At 39.5% G+C, this 17,935-nt stretch overlaps 1 protein-coding gene across 3 annotated transcripts in view; it reads right to left on the reverse strand.

The window, feature by feature from the left end:
• The window catches only part of bcas3 (BCAS3 microtubule associated cell migration factor), a 317,149-nt gene that overhangs the window by 268,759 nt on the left and 30,455 nt on the right, over positions 1 to 17,935 (reverse strand). For all 3 annotated transcript variants that reach the window (XM_058633221.1, XM_058633220.1, XM_058633222.1), the window contains exons 8-13: positions 16,430 to 16,537; positions 16,266 to 16,342; positions 12,083 to 12,159; positions 11,380 to 11,463; positions 8,273 to 8,443; positions 3,412 to 3,505 (exon numbers count right to left, since the gene is read on the reverse strand). In XM_058633221.1, coding sequence (XP_058489204.1) covers positions 3,412 to 3,505; positions 8,273 to 8,443; positions 11,380 to 11,463; positions 12,083 to 12,159; positions 16,266 to 16,342; positions 16,430 to 16,537 — 611 coding nt within the window. The remainder of the gene's footprint in view (positions 1 to 3,411; positions 3,506 to 8,272; positions 8,444 to 11,379; positions 11,464 to 12,082; positions 12,160 to 16,265; positions 16,343 to 16,429; positions 16,538 to 17,935) is intronic.

Below are 17,935 nucleotides of genomic sequence, written 5' to 3' on the forward strand. Positions count from 1 at the left end.
CATAATTTCTTATGTGTGGGTTTTTTTTATATGTAATTTTTTTTTTATTGAAAGTTTTGAATACAGGACTTAACTGGTAATTTAAATGTTAACAATATGATGTTGCATCGTTTACTCTACACTACTCCTGTATTTGAAATACTTCATGCACAACTGCAGTGCAGTGAGTAGGACTGAGGAGAAAGTTTGTTGAGAGAATAAAACAAGAGGGTGTGGCCTTGCAGGGTTGCTGGATCAATCACTCCATCTAGTGCCACTCACAGTCATAAGAAATGCACAAGCTGCTGGACATTATGTCTACCATCTAAACGTGAGTGTATTTTGACCTTGGCATCGTACCTATTAATCAAGTCAAGCATCGTTAAGGACGAGTGAAGAGGACGAGACGAGAAAGAAAACAAGCGCGTGCACACTGCAGCTGTTAAAGAGAGTGCTGTGCCACTGCACTTCATCTGCGTCCCTCTAATTACACCACTAGGAATAGATCCACAGATCCACCGAAGCGCCGCAAAGCGCCAGCCGCCACACTAGGAACTGGCGGCCACCAGTCCGCCCTCTGTAGAGCCGCCAACACACACAAGCCACTGGGGTTTCTTACATAACTCTTCCCAGCCAAAACTTCTGGGCTTTCCAGTCTCTGTTTGAGTCATATCATTGTTTCCTGGTAAGTAAATCCGTCTTGTTTCTGCTATGTTGAGCTTGACCGCGGTAAAGGGAGCCCTCAGTAGGGCCAGGAAGGTAGTTCAGTCAAAGTCACTTCCCCTAACATCACGTAGTGCCAGACCAACAAACGTGTCACTCAGGATTTGGATTCTGATCAGACCAAGAGGCCTCTAATTATGAGACACTCCACAACAGGCAGCTTAGAAGTGAAAAAAGTAAAAGAATAAACAATGATGAAAGCAGTTTTGCATTCTCAACAGTGGAAAAAGACGAGTTTCTCTGGCTCTGTTGAGATTCATTCTAATCTCATTACATGCCCTGGCTGTAATTGTGTTTTCGGGCTTCACTTCTGGTGTTGCTTTTGGTTGTAATTTAAACTTTTATTAGTCATTTAGTTGTGGTTCAGAGTAAATGACTCAGAAAGATTAAGAGAGCTCTGAAGTTGACTGTTCGCTTTGGAAAGTTTCACAGGGTAATCTGTCAGCTCACTGACTCAGCATTCCACGATACAATGAGACTAACTGAACTACATTGTGCTATAGAATCCTGGCTCTAATGTAAAAGCAATGCTATGCCACTTTAAAGGTGTATCATATTTAGGAGGATTGTTTAACAGTATCACACGGTAAATATTTCAAACACAGGCCTACATATAACACTGACTGATGTTTCAGTTGCTTGAAGTTGCTGCTCAGCTGCGGGAGCATTCGTTTATTTTCTTGAAAACAGTACAATTCAATTTGGTTTGTAAAGAAAAGGATTCAATTTCATATTAGGGTTAATATTTAACAGACTGCTTGTATTTTTTAAAATAGATAAAAAGATAAAATTCTGGATGCATTGCATCATGATGAATCACATGACGAATCGTGATGTACCTGATTCTGAGAGAAGGGTTATCTGACTATTATTAAATCACCCACTTCACACATTGTTCCCACCTACTCATGAAACTTATACAGAGCAAGAGAAAGGGTTCAGAACAACATAAACTTTTGATTGTGTCTTTGTGTGCTTCTCTGGACAAGCTATGGTGGCTGGACAGTAACACAAGGAACTCATTTTGTTGTAAAACTCAAAATTCTAAATTAAAAAAGCACAGTAACAGTACTTCAATGAACTTTAAACTGTTGTGCCGTTCATTGTACTAAACTAAAGTTTTGTTCTGTGTCAGTTTTGATGACATGGGTTCGGGAGAAGACAGCCACATCTTGTATGTCTTTGCCTTCAATCTCATCCCGTCTGTGCTCAAATGGAGCTGCTGTGTTAAGTCATAATTCCAGGTAAGTGAAGGATTCTTGGGGCCTAGAGGTCACAGGGTGAGAGTCATCGCTCAGCAGTTCCTTTATTAACTGCACATGCACACGCAACACACAAGAGCGCTCGCTCACACTCACACACACCACAGGAGTCGCTGAGACTGACACAAACTAACACATCCAACAAAAACTGACATGGTAGCCTGTTCGCACTTACAAAGTATCTACTGTCTCTTTCTTTTAACAGTGTGGATTTCAGCAATGCAAAGAAAGTGGGAAAAAAGTTAAAAGGAAATACTCACACTGATACATTCACTCATTGAGTATATGAGCTCAGGGATGAATGAAGGAAATAGTTCAGATTTTTTTCCAGCTTATGCAAGGACAAGTGGGTCACTCGCCTGACCTTTTCTTAAAGATCTAGTCAAAAAAAATATCTGATTGTTGAGTCTCATCTACATATATGTCATATACTTACGTTTAGGATTATACTCCCCGTTCTGACCACCAGAGGAGAATGGATAGATGCCCTCAGTTCAGTTGACACAAGGCAATGTCTCCGTCTCAAAAAGCTCTATTTATGTTTTGTTAGGTTTTTCTTTGTGCCTGATTTATGGGTTGCTTTGCAGCATAGGCAGTTTTACTGAAGGGCTTTATGGGAGCGAAAAACCTTGATTATTACAATCACTCTTATTCTCTCTGAATGATAAAATATTATAATTATGAATCAATTCATATTCATCATATCCATCTTTACCTACTTACCTCTGTAGGTAATGCTGATGCTAGGCTAAACGTTACAGAAACGTTTAAACACAGTACTTACACAGACCAGTATAGTAAACAGAACAGTATAAATGTAAACTTAATTAAGTTTATTATCTCTTGGTGTTGTTCATCTCAATAATTGTGTGGAGTTACAGAAAAACACATACAAAAACACACATGTAGGTGTACCCTACTACTGCAAGACTGAGTTAAATCTGTATTAAAATGCTGCAGTACTTTCATTTGTATGAAGGGACAATTGAAGTAATTGCATCTTATCCTTTAATTATGCATCATTATATAAAGTGTGTTTTAAGAGAAAACCTCTGATGCATAAAGATGCATTCATAATTGTTTTAAAATCAAATTGTACCCTCCTGAATCATAATTGAATCAAATCACAAAGTACCAACAGAACACTGTAACATATCCAATCACTGGCCCCGTTTGTCCAGAGCCTAGAGGAGGTGCAGAGGACTAGTTGTCCAAAACCAAAAGCATGGATTAGTTAGATTTACTGAGGTTGAGAGTAAATTAATACTGTAGCATTATTTAACTTATATTATTTCACTTCATGTCATTTAAGTGGAAGGAAATGTAATCCCTTCTGTTTTCTGTATTTTTAACTTAAATAGGCTGTTATAGCCTCTTCCTCAAAAATGTGTGTGCGCCACGTGTGTGTGTGCGTGTGTGTGTGTGTGTGTGCATGTGTGCGTCTTACCACTGGGATTGAATTGCATGCAGGATATGGGTTTGTCATGAGCTGGGAAGTGAGCCACCACTCCTTCTCCGTCTGAGTCCTCACTCACCAAGACCTGTAGTGTATATATATACACACACACACACACACACACACACGCCACCACACACCACACACACACACAAAGAAAGTCCAAATCATTTTCTAACAATATGAACATAAACCCAGAATGGGACTTTCCCCTGAGTTACATGATTTTCTTCAAATGTAGGTTTGGTTTGATATCATCACACACACATTCCTTTCTGAATGTGCCGCTGCCCTCTCGTAGTTAAAAAAAAGAAAGAATTATCATTAGATAGGTTAATAATTACAGACACAATGTATGTGTACCGTATGTATGGGTGGGTAGATGGATGTGTGTATGGGGTAGATAGGATATATAGATGCATTCATTTTAATGGCACAACATTTTAGACACATGATTAATATGCACACATACAATAACAATGAAGATATTTGCATAAAGCAAGCATATTTGATAAGAGAGTAATACAAAATTGAACAATTGCCTGTAGAACAATCAATCGTATTAATTGAGATCAAATGTTAATCATTTGACAGCTCTAGTATTCAGTATGGACACAGTCTGCATGTGACAGCACAGAAATATAGGGATATGCGACCTCAGAACGTCTCAACAGGAATTTGACAGATCCCAGCGGGTCAGGATGGGTTCCATCAAATATTTTGATACTGCAATCCAGTTTGGGCTGAGTTTGGTCATGCTCTAATGGGCCGCAATGGTAAAAAAGAAAATATATTTGAAACCTCTCTTATGATACATCAAAGAAATTGACCAGTGAGGACACAGTATGGTCTAAGAACAGAGACGAGAATATGAGAATTTGTCTGGCCATAATGTGGTGTTTGACATGTTGGTTGTGACTATACCACATGAAAGTGTTCACATAAACAGGCAGAAACTGGCGCCGCACTTTTCACTTAAGAAAATTAAACTGTAATAATATTCACTAGAGTAGTGGCAGCTCCTAAACCTCTGTATAAACTCTGTTGTCAAAGTGGGAGAAATAAAATAATCCTATAATTACAAGGCTGAGATGATTCCAGTTGTTGGCAGGGCACCACCAGGGTGAGGATGAAAAGTTTGAAAAAAGATAAGGCCTACACATGAGGCCATTTTGTGCATGAGAGTGAACATATACCCAGCTTCAGTCAGTACGTTTCCAAACACAGTTAAGTCGAGCCACAGTTGCAGCTCAACTGCACCGTAGAATTTAATTAATTTGTTTGTCCAGTAAGCACAAGCAAATAATTGCAAATAAAAGTCTTGTTTTAGTCGGACAAAGACAATAATTAATTATTTGTACAATGTAAGTGAACTGAATGTTACATTAATATTGTGAGGAATGCTGGCGAACCATCAACTAACTTAGCATACTTTGTCCAAACAAATATGGCTTCATCTCAGACTACAAGCAAGAAAATAAGCAGGGGTAGAAAAAAGGAAAGGCAGAATGGGAAGAGGGAAGGAGGCTGGTGACATGAAGCAGATCACTTTTATTGCGTTGCAGGCAGACAATGTTGTTCTGTGAGGGAATCCTGCTGGAGCCCTTTGAAACAACAGTGTCCTCCAGAGAACCCAGTCTGCTACACAGGGAGAGAGTGTGTGTGATGAAGCTGCTGCTCCAAATAAGGGTGTTCAAAGCCTGCAGAGGATGGGAATATCCTCTACGACTACACAGACACAGGATTTCACCTCTGTCATATTCGTGCCCTTTTATAATTCTCCAAATATCACACCCGAACCCCCACCACCCCCCACCCCACACCTTTTGTTTTACTCTCAACTCCCCCCCTCATAACTTCACCCTCCATTTCTCCTCTCTCCTTGCCTTCCTGCCCGAGTCAGTGTTTATGGCCAGTGTATAGTTACAGTGTGTCGACTAGTGACAGAGTGCAGGCCTGCTTCTGAAGGCTCAGGTCGAGCTTATAAGACAACACATTGGCTACAGGGCCAGCTACAGTCACGGTTTGAGAGAAAGGGAGAAGGCAGGGAGTGTGTGTGGTGACTACATCACTGACAAACTGTACTATTTATGCTAACATGCCTCATTAAAAACGTGACAGCTACAGCAGCATGATTAATCATGGTTTAGAGTGGCTGTGGAGAGTCGGGGGATAAAAGATTTGACCGTTTTTGCAGTTGTTAAGGTAAACGATGTTGAAGGAAATCAGTATGGTTCAAACTGTGCGCAGGGTCACACTGATATACAGTACATACATTACACACTCACCAAGAAATAGGGAATAAATACCTAATTGGGATTCTTTTGACAGGAATTACGATTGCGATATGATTATTCATATTTTCATTCAAAAAACATATTTAAAATGGTTACTGTGTGATATTTGTGCAGATCTTTGAGAAACAATGATGCTCTCTTTTCTCTGTAGAATAAGATGCATATAGATCAAGACTACAATATAAAGAATATTACAATCTTGAAATATAAATCATGATCATTTAAAAAAAAACAAAAAACATTTTCTTGTATAAAAAGCAAGAGTTTTGGCTGTTTTGCATTAAGCTATTTTGCACTCATTGTATCTTGTATCTCTGTATAATATTAGAGTGTCTTTCAATCTGAAGATGCTGTGGTCATATTGTGATTTTAATTATTCAAGGTGAAATTGTGCAGCCCTATCATAATGTAATTATTTTTCACTTTGTTCAGTGGCCTTGGACATTTGGCATTGATGCTTTCTATACGTTTTATCTGAATCTGTGTGGTTTTCCTCGAAATACTCCCTCAGTCTAAAGAAATAGAGCTAAATACGAGACAAGAAGCTGACCCTCGTGCCAATGCAAGTGTATAGTGTCTTTATATGCTGCCCCAGTTTCTATAGTGTATGTTGTTTTGAGGCTGCCCCAGAGATTTCAGTTCTATGCAGTTTTAAGGAAAAAGGCGGTGAGACCAAACCATAATTTTATGAAGACTTTAAGATATTTTTGGGGATTTTTTTAACACTTTATTTGACCCCACAGGTGAGTGTGAAAGCCAAGGACTGGATTTAAACCCAGGCTGCTGCAAAATGCCTCAACCTCAGGCAAGGAATCATGTGTTTCCATTAGTAATATTAGTTTCCTGAACTTGAATATAATTGGTCATTGTATTAGATTTGAAACGTGAATCTACTATACATTTTTCACATTGTCTAGACAATTATAATGACTGACAATGTGATGTCAAGACCTCATCTGACATATGGTGCACTCTGAGCTTCATGTGAGGTTACTGCAGACCAACGACTGTTTACAGAGTGTCTCTGTAACCCGGGGCTGCTAAAGCAGCCACGCTTGTGGCTAAAAGCTTGGCTGTTAAAATATGCAGCAAATCTAAGTCGCACCTCTCACTGAGTTGTGTGGAGTGAGATGAACGAGTCTAAGTGTGTCCAAGCCGCAGAGGGGGGAAAAAAAAGCCAACCTTGGAGATTTTCCTGATTCCCACAAAACCACAGAGGCCAAAGCTATGTTTACCTGGGTCATAAATGACAGGACCAGAGAGGAACGCAGCCAAGAACAAACTTATGTCAATTTAATCTTGTGTGTATGTGTCCATGCATTATACATATCATGGACTCATTGGGGGGAAATGTAAGTATATAGAGGGATAGCCAGTAAAGCAGACATTCAGTTCAACAATGATGGTCACCTGGTAACAGTTTTTGGTTAACCACCAAGCCGGATCCAAAAAGGGAAGCTAAGTGAGCTCAGGCCTTACCATTCAGGACTCATAATCAAATGATAAAATACTGAATAATAAAATTAATCCATTGTATAATAACTAACAGTTCTCCTAATTTCAAAGTCTCAGAGTCAGCTGGGACTCTTTTGTGATGATGGTATTGGATCCATTCTGTAATGATCCAGAATCTCCTCCTCTATGTAGATTCATATTTATGTATTAAATTTATAGCTCACTCCTGGTGAAGTAAGCAAATTCAAACAAGGTCATTGCCTTCAATATTTTAATGAGGTAATTGAGAGTACATTGCGCTGCTTCTCCTGCTAAATTTATCTTTTGTGTTGTTGCTATAGACACCAGTCTGTCAGTATTGCCTTTAATTAATCTGTCAATGTAATTCTATGCTTTCTGTATTTGTGCATCTGGAAAAGTGTAAAGTGATTTTATTGATTTGTAGCGCAACCCTGCTTTGCTCAGTAAGTTAAAATTATGATGCTTCTTACTGATCTACATTGTGTGAATGCATTGTCAATAACAATAATTCTCAAACTGTGGTACATGTACTACCAGTGGTACACGAGCTTCTACTGGTGATACTTGGAATGAAATCAGACATACAGCTCTACTGTATATACCAGGGTATGTGATCAGAGTGTGCAAAAAAAATAACCTTATCACTTTATCTCTCGCTCCACCTTAATCTAATTTCGCTATACCAGTGTCTGAAGTATATGTGAGGAACAGGATGATGAGAGAGCAAATTATCTAATTGGGATTCAATCTGCCTCCTGTGAAAAGTCCACACAGCACAAATTGTGAACAATCACAAATGCACTAGTTACACTTAATTGGACCAGGACAAAAATAACTTCTTTGAGCCACCCAACCAATAATACCCAATGTCCAATGTTACAGAAATGAACAGTTATTTGTACCAATTACTGCAAAACATCATGCTTAAACCACTGATATTATTTAAATTTTTACATCATGGCTGATTGTTCATGTACAATTCGGTGTTTTCATTAACACCCTCTTCTGAGATGCCGTCATGCAGTCACAACAGTTCAATCTTAATCCACACACAGAAAAAGTACACTCAAATGACTGACCTGTCCTTCACCAACATTGTCTGTGTCAATGATGGTGACCACACCAGGGTTGTGTGGACTACGCCGGCTTGTGCTGTGAGATGTTCCCTCCTCATCTGGAGTCCCTGCCGGTACGGTGCCGGCCAACTGTGTAACAACTTTACCCACCATGGTCAGGCCCGTCTTTAAAGTCTGCATTAAAAAAGACAAATTATGGATAGATATTAGATATTTGCTTAAACTCCTGAAATAATACAATCATATGAGTAAGATCTTCTGCACAAATTTTATTTAAAATTGTTATTGACACTGAAAGTGAGCAGAGGTGCCAGGTACATGACTGTATGTGCAAATGTATCTCCGTGTACAAGCACCATGTTCACTTGATGCTTGCTGATAATGTGTAGTGCTGATGACTTGTAGCACTGTAGCTACACAAAATACTGGTGTGTCTGTGCGTGTGTATGTGTGTGGATGTGTGTGTGTGTGTGTATGTGTGTGTGTGCGTGTGTGGCTCCTCTGTGTCCGTTTAAGGCCCAGCCAGGGTGTCTGGCTCAAACACACCTCTGTGGCTCGATCAAGGGAAATGGATAGTGCTGCTTAAGTGGAGTCTATCTCACCTACTACACTGTCTTTAGCTAATGGAGTCCAACGTGTGTGACTGTGTGTCTTTGTGTGTGTAAGCACCAAAGGGGCCCCGGAGAGCCTAATCAGGCATTCAGACTAGGCGGCCCTGTCAATAGACTGTGGCGCCTCGCGTTTGTTGGGTCTGAGGATCACCCACTGTCTCTCTTCGCCACTTGGCCAGGCACACTAACAGTGTCTGCAGCCTGTGTGTGTGTGTGTGTAAGATTCCACAAGAGCCATCAATTATTAAGTGGGGCGTTTGGCTCCTAATTGATCAACACTAATGTGTTTTCTAATCACTGCAGTTGTGGAGTTCTTAGTGGTAGTCCAAACAGGGGCTATTGATCGGCTGGTGAAGAAGGGGGGAGACTGGAGGCAGAACATGTCTAAAAAAAACACTCACACATACACACATGGTGCATACACAGATATGACCTGATGTTGCCATCTAAACAAATTACAACCTAATTCTTATCAAAGAGCTTTTACAGTTGTACATCCAAGAATGAAAGCAACAGGACTGATGTGATTTACGGCAAGCAGAACTGGGACTCAGAGTCAGAGCTGTTGCACTGTTTTTTCCTTGTTATAAACAAAAGCCATTACAATTTAATGCAACTCCCCCTCCCTTTCCGTTTCCATGTCTCTGGACGTCAGCACTAAGAGCCAGCGTGTCGCGCCACAAGCCAGAAGGAGATACCTTGTCATCCATATTGAGATATATGGTCCTAAATGAGGAGAGGGCAGGCGAGCAGACTGCCTGTCTGCATATCAATGCCCCCCGCCATTGTCTACCCCTTACCATGCTGCTTATCTATTAGTGTCATAGTGGTCGTTTTGATGTATACCACCATTAGCCTACTAATGAGACTTCCCTCACACTACCTGTTAGCATTCATTAAGTAGGAAATGGATACACTTGCTCTTTGTAATTAGCACCTTCTCTGAGACTGAATGGAGAAAACAGACTACAACACTATGAAGAGCAAGTTACTTAGCATGTATTTGCAAGAAGCTAAATCAGACCAGGAATGACATCTGGTATCAAAGTGGGCTATCGGTTGTTCATGAGCCATCTTAGGGACACTTCCCTGTGGAGTGGGGAGAAAGAAAACGGTTGGAGTGAAACAGATCACAGTCGTAAAAAAAATAAATAAATAAAATAAAATAATAAATAAAGCAGACAGGCAGGTTGATGAAGTGTCTCATAAGAACAGCACCAGTTAGCAGGGCAAGCCAGGTGGATCCAATGTCAGTACATACATTAACAGATGGCATAGGGAGACCTTGCCATCTGTAAATCTATTGTGAGCTACTTCTAAAATCGGAGTAATAACCAAAGGAATTTCTGACAGAAATTGAAAGTCAGAAAATAACAATCCATTTCCAAATGTTGAAGAAAATAAAGTCAAATGGTCAGTGGTAAGAAAAAAATAAAAATAAAAATAAATGTTTGAGGATAAATGTCAATAACGATGAGAATTCCATGCAAAATACTTGTTCTTAAACTGTATCTGCCCAAAGAATTATTCATCTTAATATATTTTCCACAATAAAACCCAATAGCTTTTTCTGTATCAATTAGGAACTTGTTATTTTTGTGGCAATTAAAGCAAAGTTCACAATACACAACTTGACGTCTTTTGATCAGGCGTCTTGCACTTGTTATCCAGTCCACATAGAGCGAGTGGCTGGGGACTAATGGCTGTGGTTAGTGGGAGAGTGGGTTGTCAGAAGATTGGGGTTAGATCACCAGCTCTACTCCAAGGGCAAGACACCTGACACCTTATTGTTTCTGGTTGCTACGATGGCAACATGTGAATGGATATAACAGCTTTGTGATGGAAAACAAGTAGCATATAAATGCATGTAGTTGCATATCGATGCAAAACTGTAGTTTATTGCGCTTTGATTGGTCATAGAGACAAAAAAGCTGTACAGAACAGATCATTTTAAGACCTTTAAGAATGTCTAATCATCATCTCATCATAAAAACACAAAAAGATGCGTGAAACCAAGCTTAATTTTGTTCAGTTGACCGCTTAACGTAATGTAGCGATGTTGTCCATGATCTCTATTATGTATTGCTCTTTCTACTTCCATCTGATGAACCAGTGCTGTCATTTTGGTTTCAGCCACGTTTACCCCTGTCCTAGTCTCTGATTGGCGAAGGGTAGCAATCTAATATGTGTGCTGGAAATTAGATTGGGGTCTATGACACATCTGGATGGTGCCTATTCTCATGTAAAATCATGTCTTTTAATATGTCACATGCCTGTCAGTTAGGTGCTGGCTAGGAGGAATTGGCCGCTAATTGCAAGACTCATCAGGCTGAAAATCCTGAAGTGTGAAAAAGGCTTAACATGAAACAGCAAGGTTCTATACAGAAATGACTAACTCCTGAACTGTGCTGAAGTGGTCTCAGAAACTTTTATGTCACTGTACGTACAAAGAAGAATAGACTAAAAAACTGGTAAATGTGTCTATGTATTATCACTTACTTTGGCAGCATTGATCACTGTAGCTGTATAGGACTGTGCATTGTCACCGCAAGCTCCTCCACGAGACTGATGACATCGTATCAACTGCAGAAAAAACAAAGATGTACTGATGAGTATAAGACTCAGTGTATATGTCTACAGAGGACACACAAAGAGAAAAACTGGAGGAGAGTCAGACTTCAAACATCAAAAAAGTTCTTCTCTCCTCCTTGGAGGTAATTGATTTTGGTTTTTAAGAAAAAATGCACAATCAAACAGCCAATCTGCACTGATTAAGTTTCAAATACAATATCTCTTCAATAGTCCTGTTCCAGCATTACACAGGTGACTCACAAAGCTACATTTCGTAATTTCTGGAAATCCTCGAGCAGTCCCACAAACACTGGCCCCATCTGTCAATTACCTGAGTGGGCCAGCACTCAAAACACTATTATGCATTAAATGTATTGCAGAGAGCGCAATGCAACATTCTTGTTTTTCGAAAATACTTAACAATTCCATTAAAGACAACAGAAAACTTGCATGCATCTGTTGATTTTCAAAATGTTATCATCTCTAGTGGACTTCTAGGAATGAGTTGTTTATCCAGAGAGATTAAAGAGGCTGAAAATAGATAAAAATGTATTTTTTGGATAGTAAATATGTCAAATTGTCTGATAAGGCATTACCACAAAGGATGAGTGAATGCGTGTGCATGTAGTACCTTGTTCTCAGCGTAGGCGAGCCAGCGGCTTCCCAGAGCTATTGGATTGAGGCTGGGGCCAGGACAAGGGTAGCAGCCTGAAAAGACACGGGGGCACCAATGGAAATTAGAGAGATTCCTATTCATACACTTTTTCTTAAAGAACCTCATCAAAGGTTTTTCTGTACCAAAAACAACAAACATTTAGGGATTTTAATGAGCCTCTCGCCTGGAGAGTGTCTGTAACTATCTTAAACCATTAATGTGTTTGTGGGGAGTCTCTTGTTTGCGAAGATAAATCGGAGTCTAATGAGGGTGACGTGTCTGTGCATGTGTGAGCCCAGTATGACCTAATGTGAGACTGCGGTACTCGATAAATTGAGGATGGCTCCTCTACTGATTGACCAGCACAATAATCCCAGTGGGGACAAACACAAAAACCGAAGACGCACACACATTTTACAACAAAAAAAAAAATGTCAGTAGGAATAAGTATAGCAACCAATAATCTTAAGTGACAAACAGAACACTGTGTTCACTAACAGATAAATGTCTAAGGCAATATAAGGAGGAATGTTTCTCTTCCCACTCAAACACATGTGGAACTAAACAACTACAAGACAAACAAGAACAAAGAGCAATCTATGACTAACACATCTAAACACAACAAAATGTTGGCCCAGTAATGAACATGTACGGTGTGGACTTGCAGCACATACACATGTACACACAGCTAACGCATGGACGTGTGTGGGGGACAAGAAGGGGGCTCTCTGACAATAATTTAGTGCTCTGGGAGCAGATGAGGTGGAGGCAGACAGTAATGTAGTGTGTTGTGTTGGAGGGCGGGGTGGTTGGGCGGGTGATGATGGTGGGGTGGGGGGATATTGAGGTTAGCCACAAGGGTTGTTGGTAGCGCCAGAGAAGCCTTTTGTGCCTCTCCAAGGCCAAGGGGAGCTCAGGCGGTGAGATAACATGTGTTTGACATCCTAAGGGTGGAGGGGAGGGGGGAGAAGAGCGGGGAGAGGAAACACATGATGGATAGAATCAAAGGAAAAAGAAAGCAGGGCTCAGGCTTCTGAAGGACGAACCCTATTGCCATGACCAATACCAAAATAAGGCCCTGCACGCACGCCGCAAGCCAACGACGCTTCGTCTCTCGCTGACTGCATCACTATTTTTAACCATGACACACTTGATGATCAACATGAAACATGTAGATCGCACCAAGCAGATAAGCTTGCACTGTCAAAGGAAAATATGTAGTGAATGAGTTCAGGAAAATAAAAAACATGGATTTGAGTGGCAGGATCTGCACAGGAACATGCTGCTTGAATCACTTTTCGGGAAAACTAATTGCATAGTTGACTCTTACAGAGTATTTCAACCCTAACCCAAAAAAATCACCTTACATTTCTTAGTAGCATGAAACATTTTTTATATTAAAATGTTTAAATAAAAATGCACAATGTTCAAAACCAAAACCTTTCTGTCTGTATGAGCTTTGGAAGCAGCTCACTTGATCTTATGCTTTTTTTTTTGCTTAAGGTAAATTTAGCTTATGATTTAACTTAAAACATCAGATAACTGAAAAGCTTTGCTATATAAAGTACTTCAAATGTATGTTTGTGTTTCAAATCAAAATACAGGGAACAGTACTTGCAGGTACTTGAAACCTCTGCAGTAGTGTGGAGTGCAGGTGAAAAAGCAGAAAACTCAATGCTTTTAAAAGCAAGCATGCTGTCGTGTTGTGGATGTAACCTGACTGGATGAAATGACATCACTGGTTGGCTGGCAGAGTGCTGGCCACTGCGCTTTCAAAAATGATATGGCATTAACATTTTCTATTACATCATTGCCTTTGTTGCTCGATTTACTGACCTTCCATCAATTGTGTTTAACTTGTCTGACAACACAGTTATAACATCAGGATTTTAGCAGAGCAGTTTTTTAAGGGATTGGATGTGACTGATGGTTAATGTGTAGTTTTAAGTGTGAAATTATTTGAGGCCCTATAAACCAGGCAAAAGCTCACAGTTATTAGTTCTATATGTTCACTCTACGACACCAGGGTTTTTACAAGGCCAATTTTATGCCTCCTTTTCTTTTATACTAATAGAAATCTGAGCTCTTATGATTCTTTTTTCTTTTGAAACTCATAGTTCAGAAAGTCCCGTCATACAGACAGTCACACTTGTAAGAAAGAAAATGTGTGTACATCTTTTTTTAAATATTAAAAAAGTATTTTGTTTTTGATTGAAGGTCGACAGGCTGAAATCGGTTTGCCTCAAAAAGGCACAGTAATTATTAGGAGTATTCCACGGAACCGATATCCAAACAGCTGCCACTGTGCCATAAAACATTAGGTATCAAACCATGATTAGTGGGTGTTGTTTCGCTCAGTAAAGCTGCACAAGGGTGTGGAATGCACAGAAAAGGAGGATTTGCTGCTGATGGTGTCTCAGTCTCACAGCACACACAACCTCAATGCAGGGCAAGATTATTAACATGAGACGAGCCACAAGTGTTCAAAACAGTAAGACATCTCCACAGTCACATCCTGAGAGACGTGGACATTGGACAGAAGGAGGTCTGGTCCAACACAGAGCTCTGCACACATCACAGAAGCCTTTGTTTACTGCTTTTAGGGCCCAAACAGACCAAACAGCATTATGAAGAGGAGGCCCCAGTATTCTGAAACGATTAATAACTATTGAGCATGTTTGGTTTCCTGTGGCCCAGACACTGATATGGAAGGCAGGCAGACAAAGAGGAGACACATTAAAGCCAGCCTGTAAGGTCAGTTTACTCCAGTCAATGACTTAAGTGGACAGCAATGGCCTTGTAATACAGTCTGGCCTTTCTTTCGCAGCATCTTTCAGCAGACATGGCAGGTACAGCCAGGAGAATGCAAGTGCTGTGTTGTAAACAGTTTCCTCCTGTGTTCAGCTTCAAATGGAGAGCTTCACATCCTACCCTGATAAAAGCAGTGTAAACATAGCACAAAGCTACAAATTGCTGCCCGAAAGGGCCAGCCATGGAGGCCCATGGCTGGCTCTACAATGACCAATGATCTGCTTTGCATTTGTTTGGCTTCAGTGATGCCAACACGACAGAGTCACTGATCATGTTTGGCAATGTTAGTGTTAACTTACGTAATGGCCACTGTTTTTTTGCACTACTGCATATGGTACAGAACACTGGAGGTTTGTGCCAACATTTCACAAATATATGTTTTCACTGGAAACACTTCATATGTGGGGACAATGTGATCTAAACGGCTTCCTTTTCCACATCTTCACAACAGCAATTTAAATGGGGGTTAAATACCCCAATAGATGCTAGTTCAAAATCAGTAATTGAAAAAATGGAAATCAAGTAATTGGACAGAAAGCTAGACTTCTGCACCTCCTCAAGACTTTGTTTACAGGAAATCTAGGGATGGGAGAGTTTCACCAATCAGGGGGCAGTTCAGGAAGAGAAGGTATTCCTATTGGATGGTCTCTGTAAAGCAGATAATGCATATATGTCCCTTTTGTTGAAAATAATCCAGCAACTACACTGCAAAACACAAATATGTGTCAATATTTGATATTTCAGTTTAAGAAATTGATTGCCTGGTTGAGGACAGAGAACTGTGATCCAAAAACATTATTACTTAAAGCTCCTGTGTGTAATATTCATGATGGTTTATTGGCTGAAACTGAATCTACTACTTGTAAGTATGTTTGTATAAGTGTATAATCACTTAAAAATAAAAATGGTTATCATAGCCTAAGAATAAGCCTTTTATCTGGACTTTAGGCAAAGGGTTTTGATTTATGGAGGCAGCGATGTTTCTACAGCAGACCAAAAGGATCAGCCAAAGCGTGCCTTTACAGCTTTGAAGTGGAAGCTCACATCCTTTCCGGCATGTAAAGACCAACACAGTTCCTGGATGCGCTTGTGAAAGGGAGACGTGAATGAAGGAGAGTTGTGAACCTGCAGTCTCACCATTACATGTCACCAGTTATAACAAACTGGTCCTTTAATGACCTGGAGATGAGACCCAACAATGAAGCGTTTCTATTGAGGACATTCTGCCGACTAAAGCTTCAATTGTCTTATCGTGCACGTGAAATGCAGTTAGCAGAGAACCTTTTGATATAATGGGATGAATATTAAACTTCCCAAGACAGAACTATTGTGTGTCTTGAATCCTTACTTGTGACAAAGAACTTCTTGGTGAAGGTGCAGCTGTCAAAAGCAGCAATCTTCTCTTGCAGACTCACAACGAGAATACTGAGGAAGAAAAACAGCCCATTTGATAAGCGGACACAAAAGTGCAATGCATCATAAAATATAAACTGATCAGCTAGGCCTACATACTGTTTGTTGCAGTGGAGATCATAGATGGGTGTCTTGAATTGAATTGATTTAACCATTTCGCCTGTCCGCAGAGAATACAGGTCCGCACAACAGTAGGGAGGGCTGGTCCTGAAAAAAGAAAAACCAAAACACATATAGTTTCAATGAGATAAAACTTCAGATACAGACACTTGATGAAGTTGTTACTAAAACAGACTACAACAGCAACCAGGAGGGATGGCTAGTAAAATCCAAATAACATTGGAAATGTATCACAGAGTACTACTATACTGTAGGGATATCATGTACAGTGCAGCTTCTAATGTCATCACCTTTTATCCAATATCAGCTTTGCTCTGTTTGTTGCTTGTCAATCTGTCATTTTAGGAAAGTAACTTAATACCCTGTTTTACATTAAACAGCAAAGCACAGCAGCAGCGCAACACACAGTTTACAAATCAAAGCACCAAGAAGAAGTATGTGTCTGTCAATGAACGAGAACTCTTGTCATTACAAAGCTCATTAGGTACATTAGGGCAGAATTTTCTGGCAATATTAATCAGTAATTTGATAATCACCTTTCAGCATAATGTAAATCAAGTGATCTGAGAGAACAACACTTGTGCACCTCCTCTGGGCTCTGTTTACAGCCTCACAATTAAATATGTGGTGTGACGGGAGACTTCAAACACTGTTCCACTTCATCTACTCTGCATACAAGTCCTTTCCGCTGCTGCAGCACAGACAAAAACTTCCTATGCTGCAGGGAAACCAAAAAAAATAAAAGTCTAAAAGAGTCAGATGATAAACATAATAAAATGTGTGTCAATATCGGAGGTTTCACAGATGGCGAGATTGCCTTTTTTTCATGCATCAAACAAGTAAAAGGAATATCATAACAAAATGCAGATGAAACTCAACAGTCAACTTCAGTGGTCCTGCCTATACTGAAGCAAATCCATTTCTTCTTTAAACCCATTAGTGTTGTTTTGATTAAGTATTTGAAATTGAATTTTCTTATCTAGGATTTATTTAATTAAATAAATGTATGTAAAAACACAATCTATGCACACTTAATAGGACATTCATGCACAACTGACTGCTAACATACTAGTGTAAAACAATTATTATTAATAATAATTAAAATAATTGTTATTGTCTTTTCTGAAGGTTTTAAATTACTATAACATTTCATTTATAATTAATTTGCATTTTTATGCATTAGTCATGTTACATCTATTACACAAATTAAATATGGTGCATTCACATGTGATTGTTAATTAATGTGTCCCTATTTTCAAAGTTAAATTAATGAATACAAATGTAAATTGAAAACATTACATAATAAAACCCCATTATAATTAATTTCATTTAAAGGGCCAGCAAGTAAGAAATAATGAAATCTAATAGATTCTTATCTTAAAATGATTATATAAATACAAATGCACGAGTATAGTCCATTTCTTCCAATAAACCCACCTAAATGTGACACAATGGACCTTTAAAGAATTTCACATAAATCAGATG

Source organism: Solea solea, chromosome 7, assembly GCF_958295425.1.
Source record: "Solea solea chromosome 7, fSolSol10.1, whole genome shotgun sequence".
Lineage (NCBI taxonomy): Eukaryota > Metazoa > Chordata > Actinopteri > Pleuronectiformes > Soleidae > Solea > Solea solea.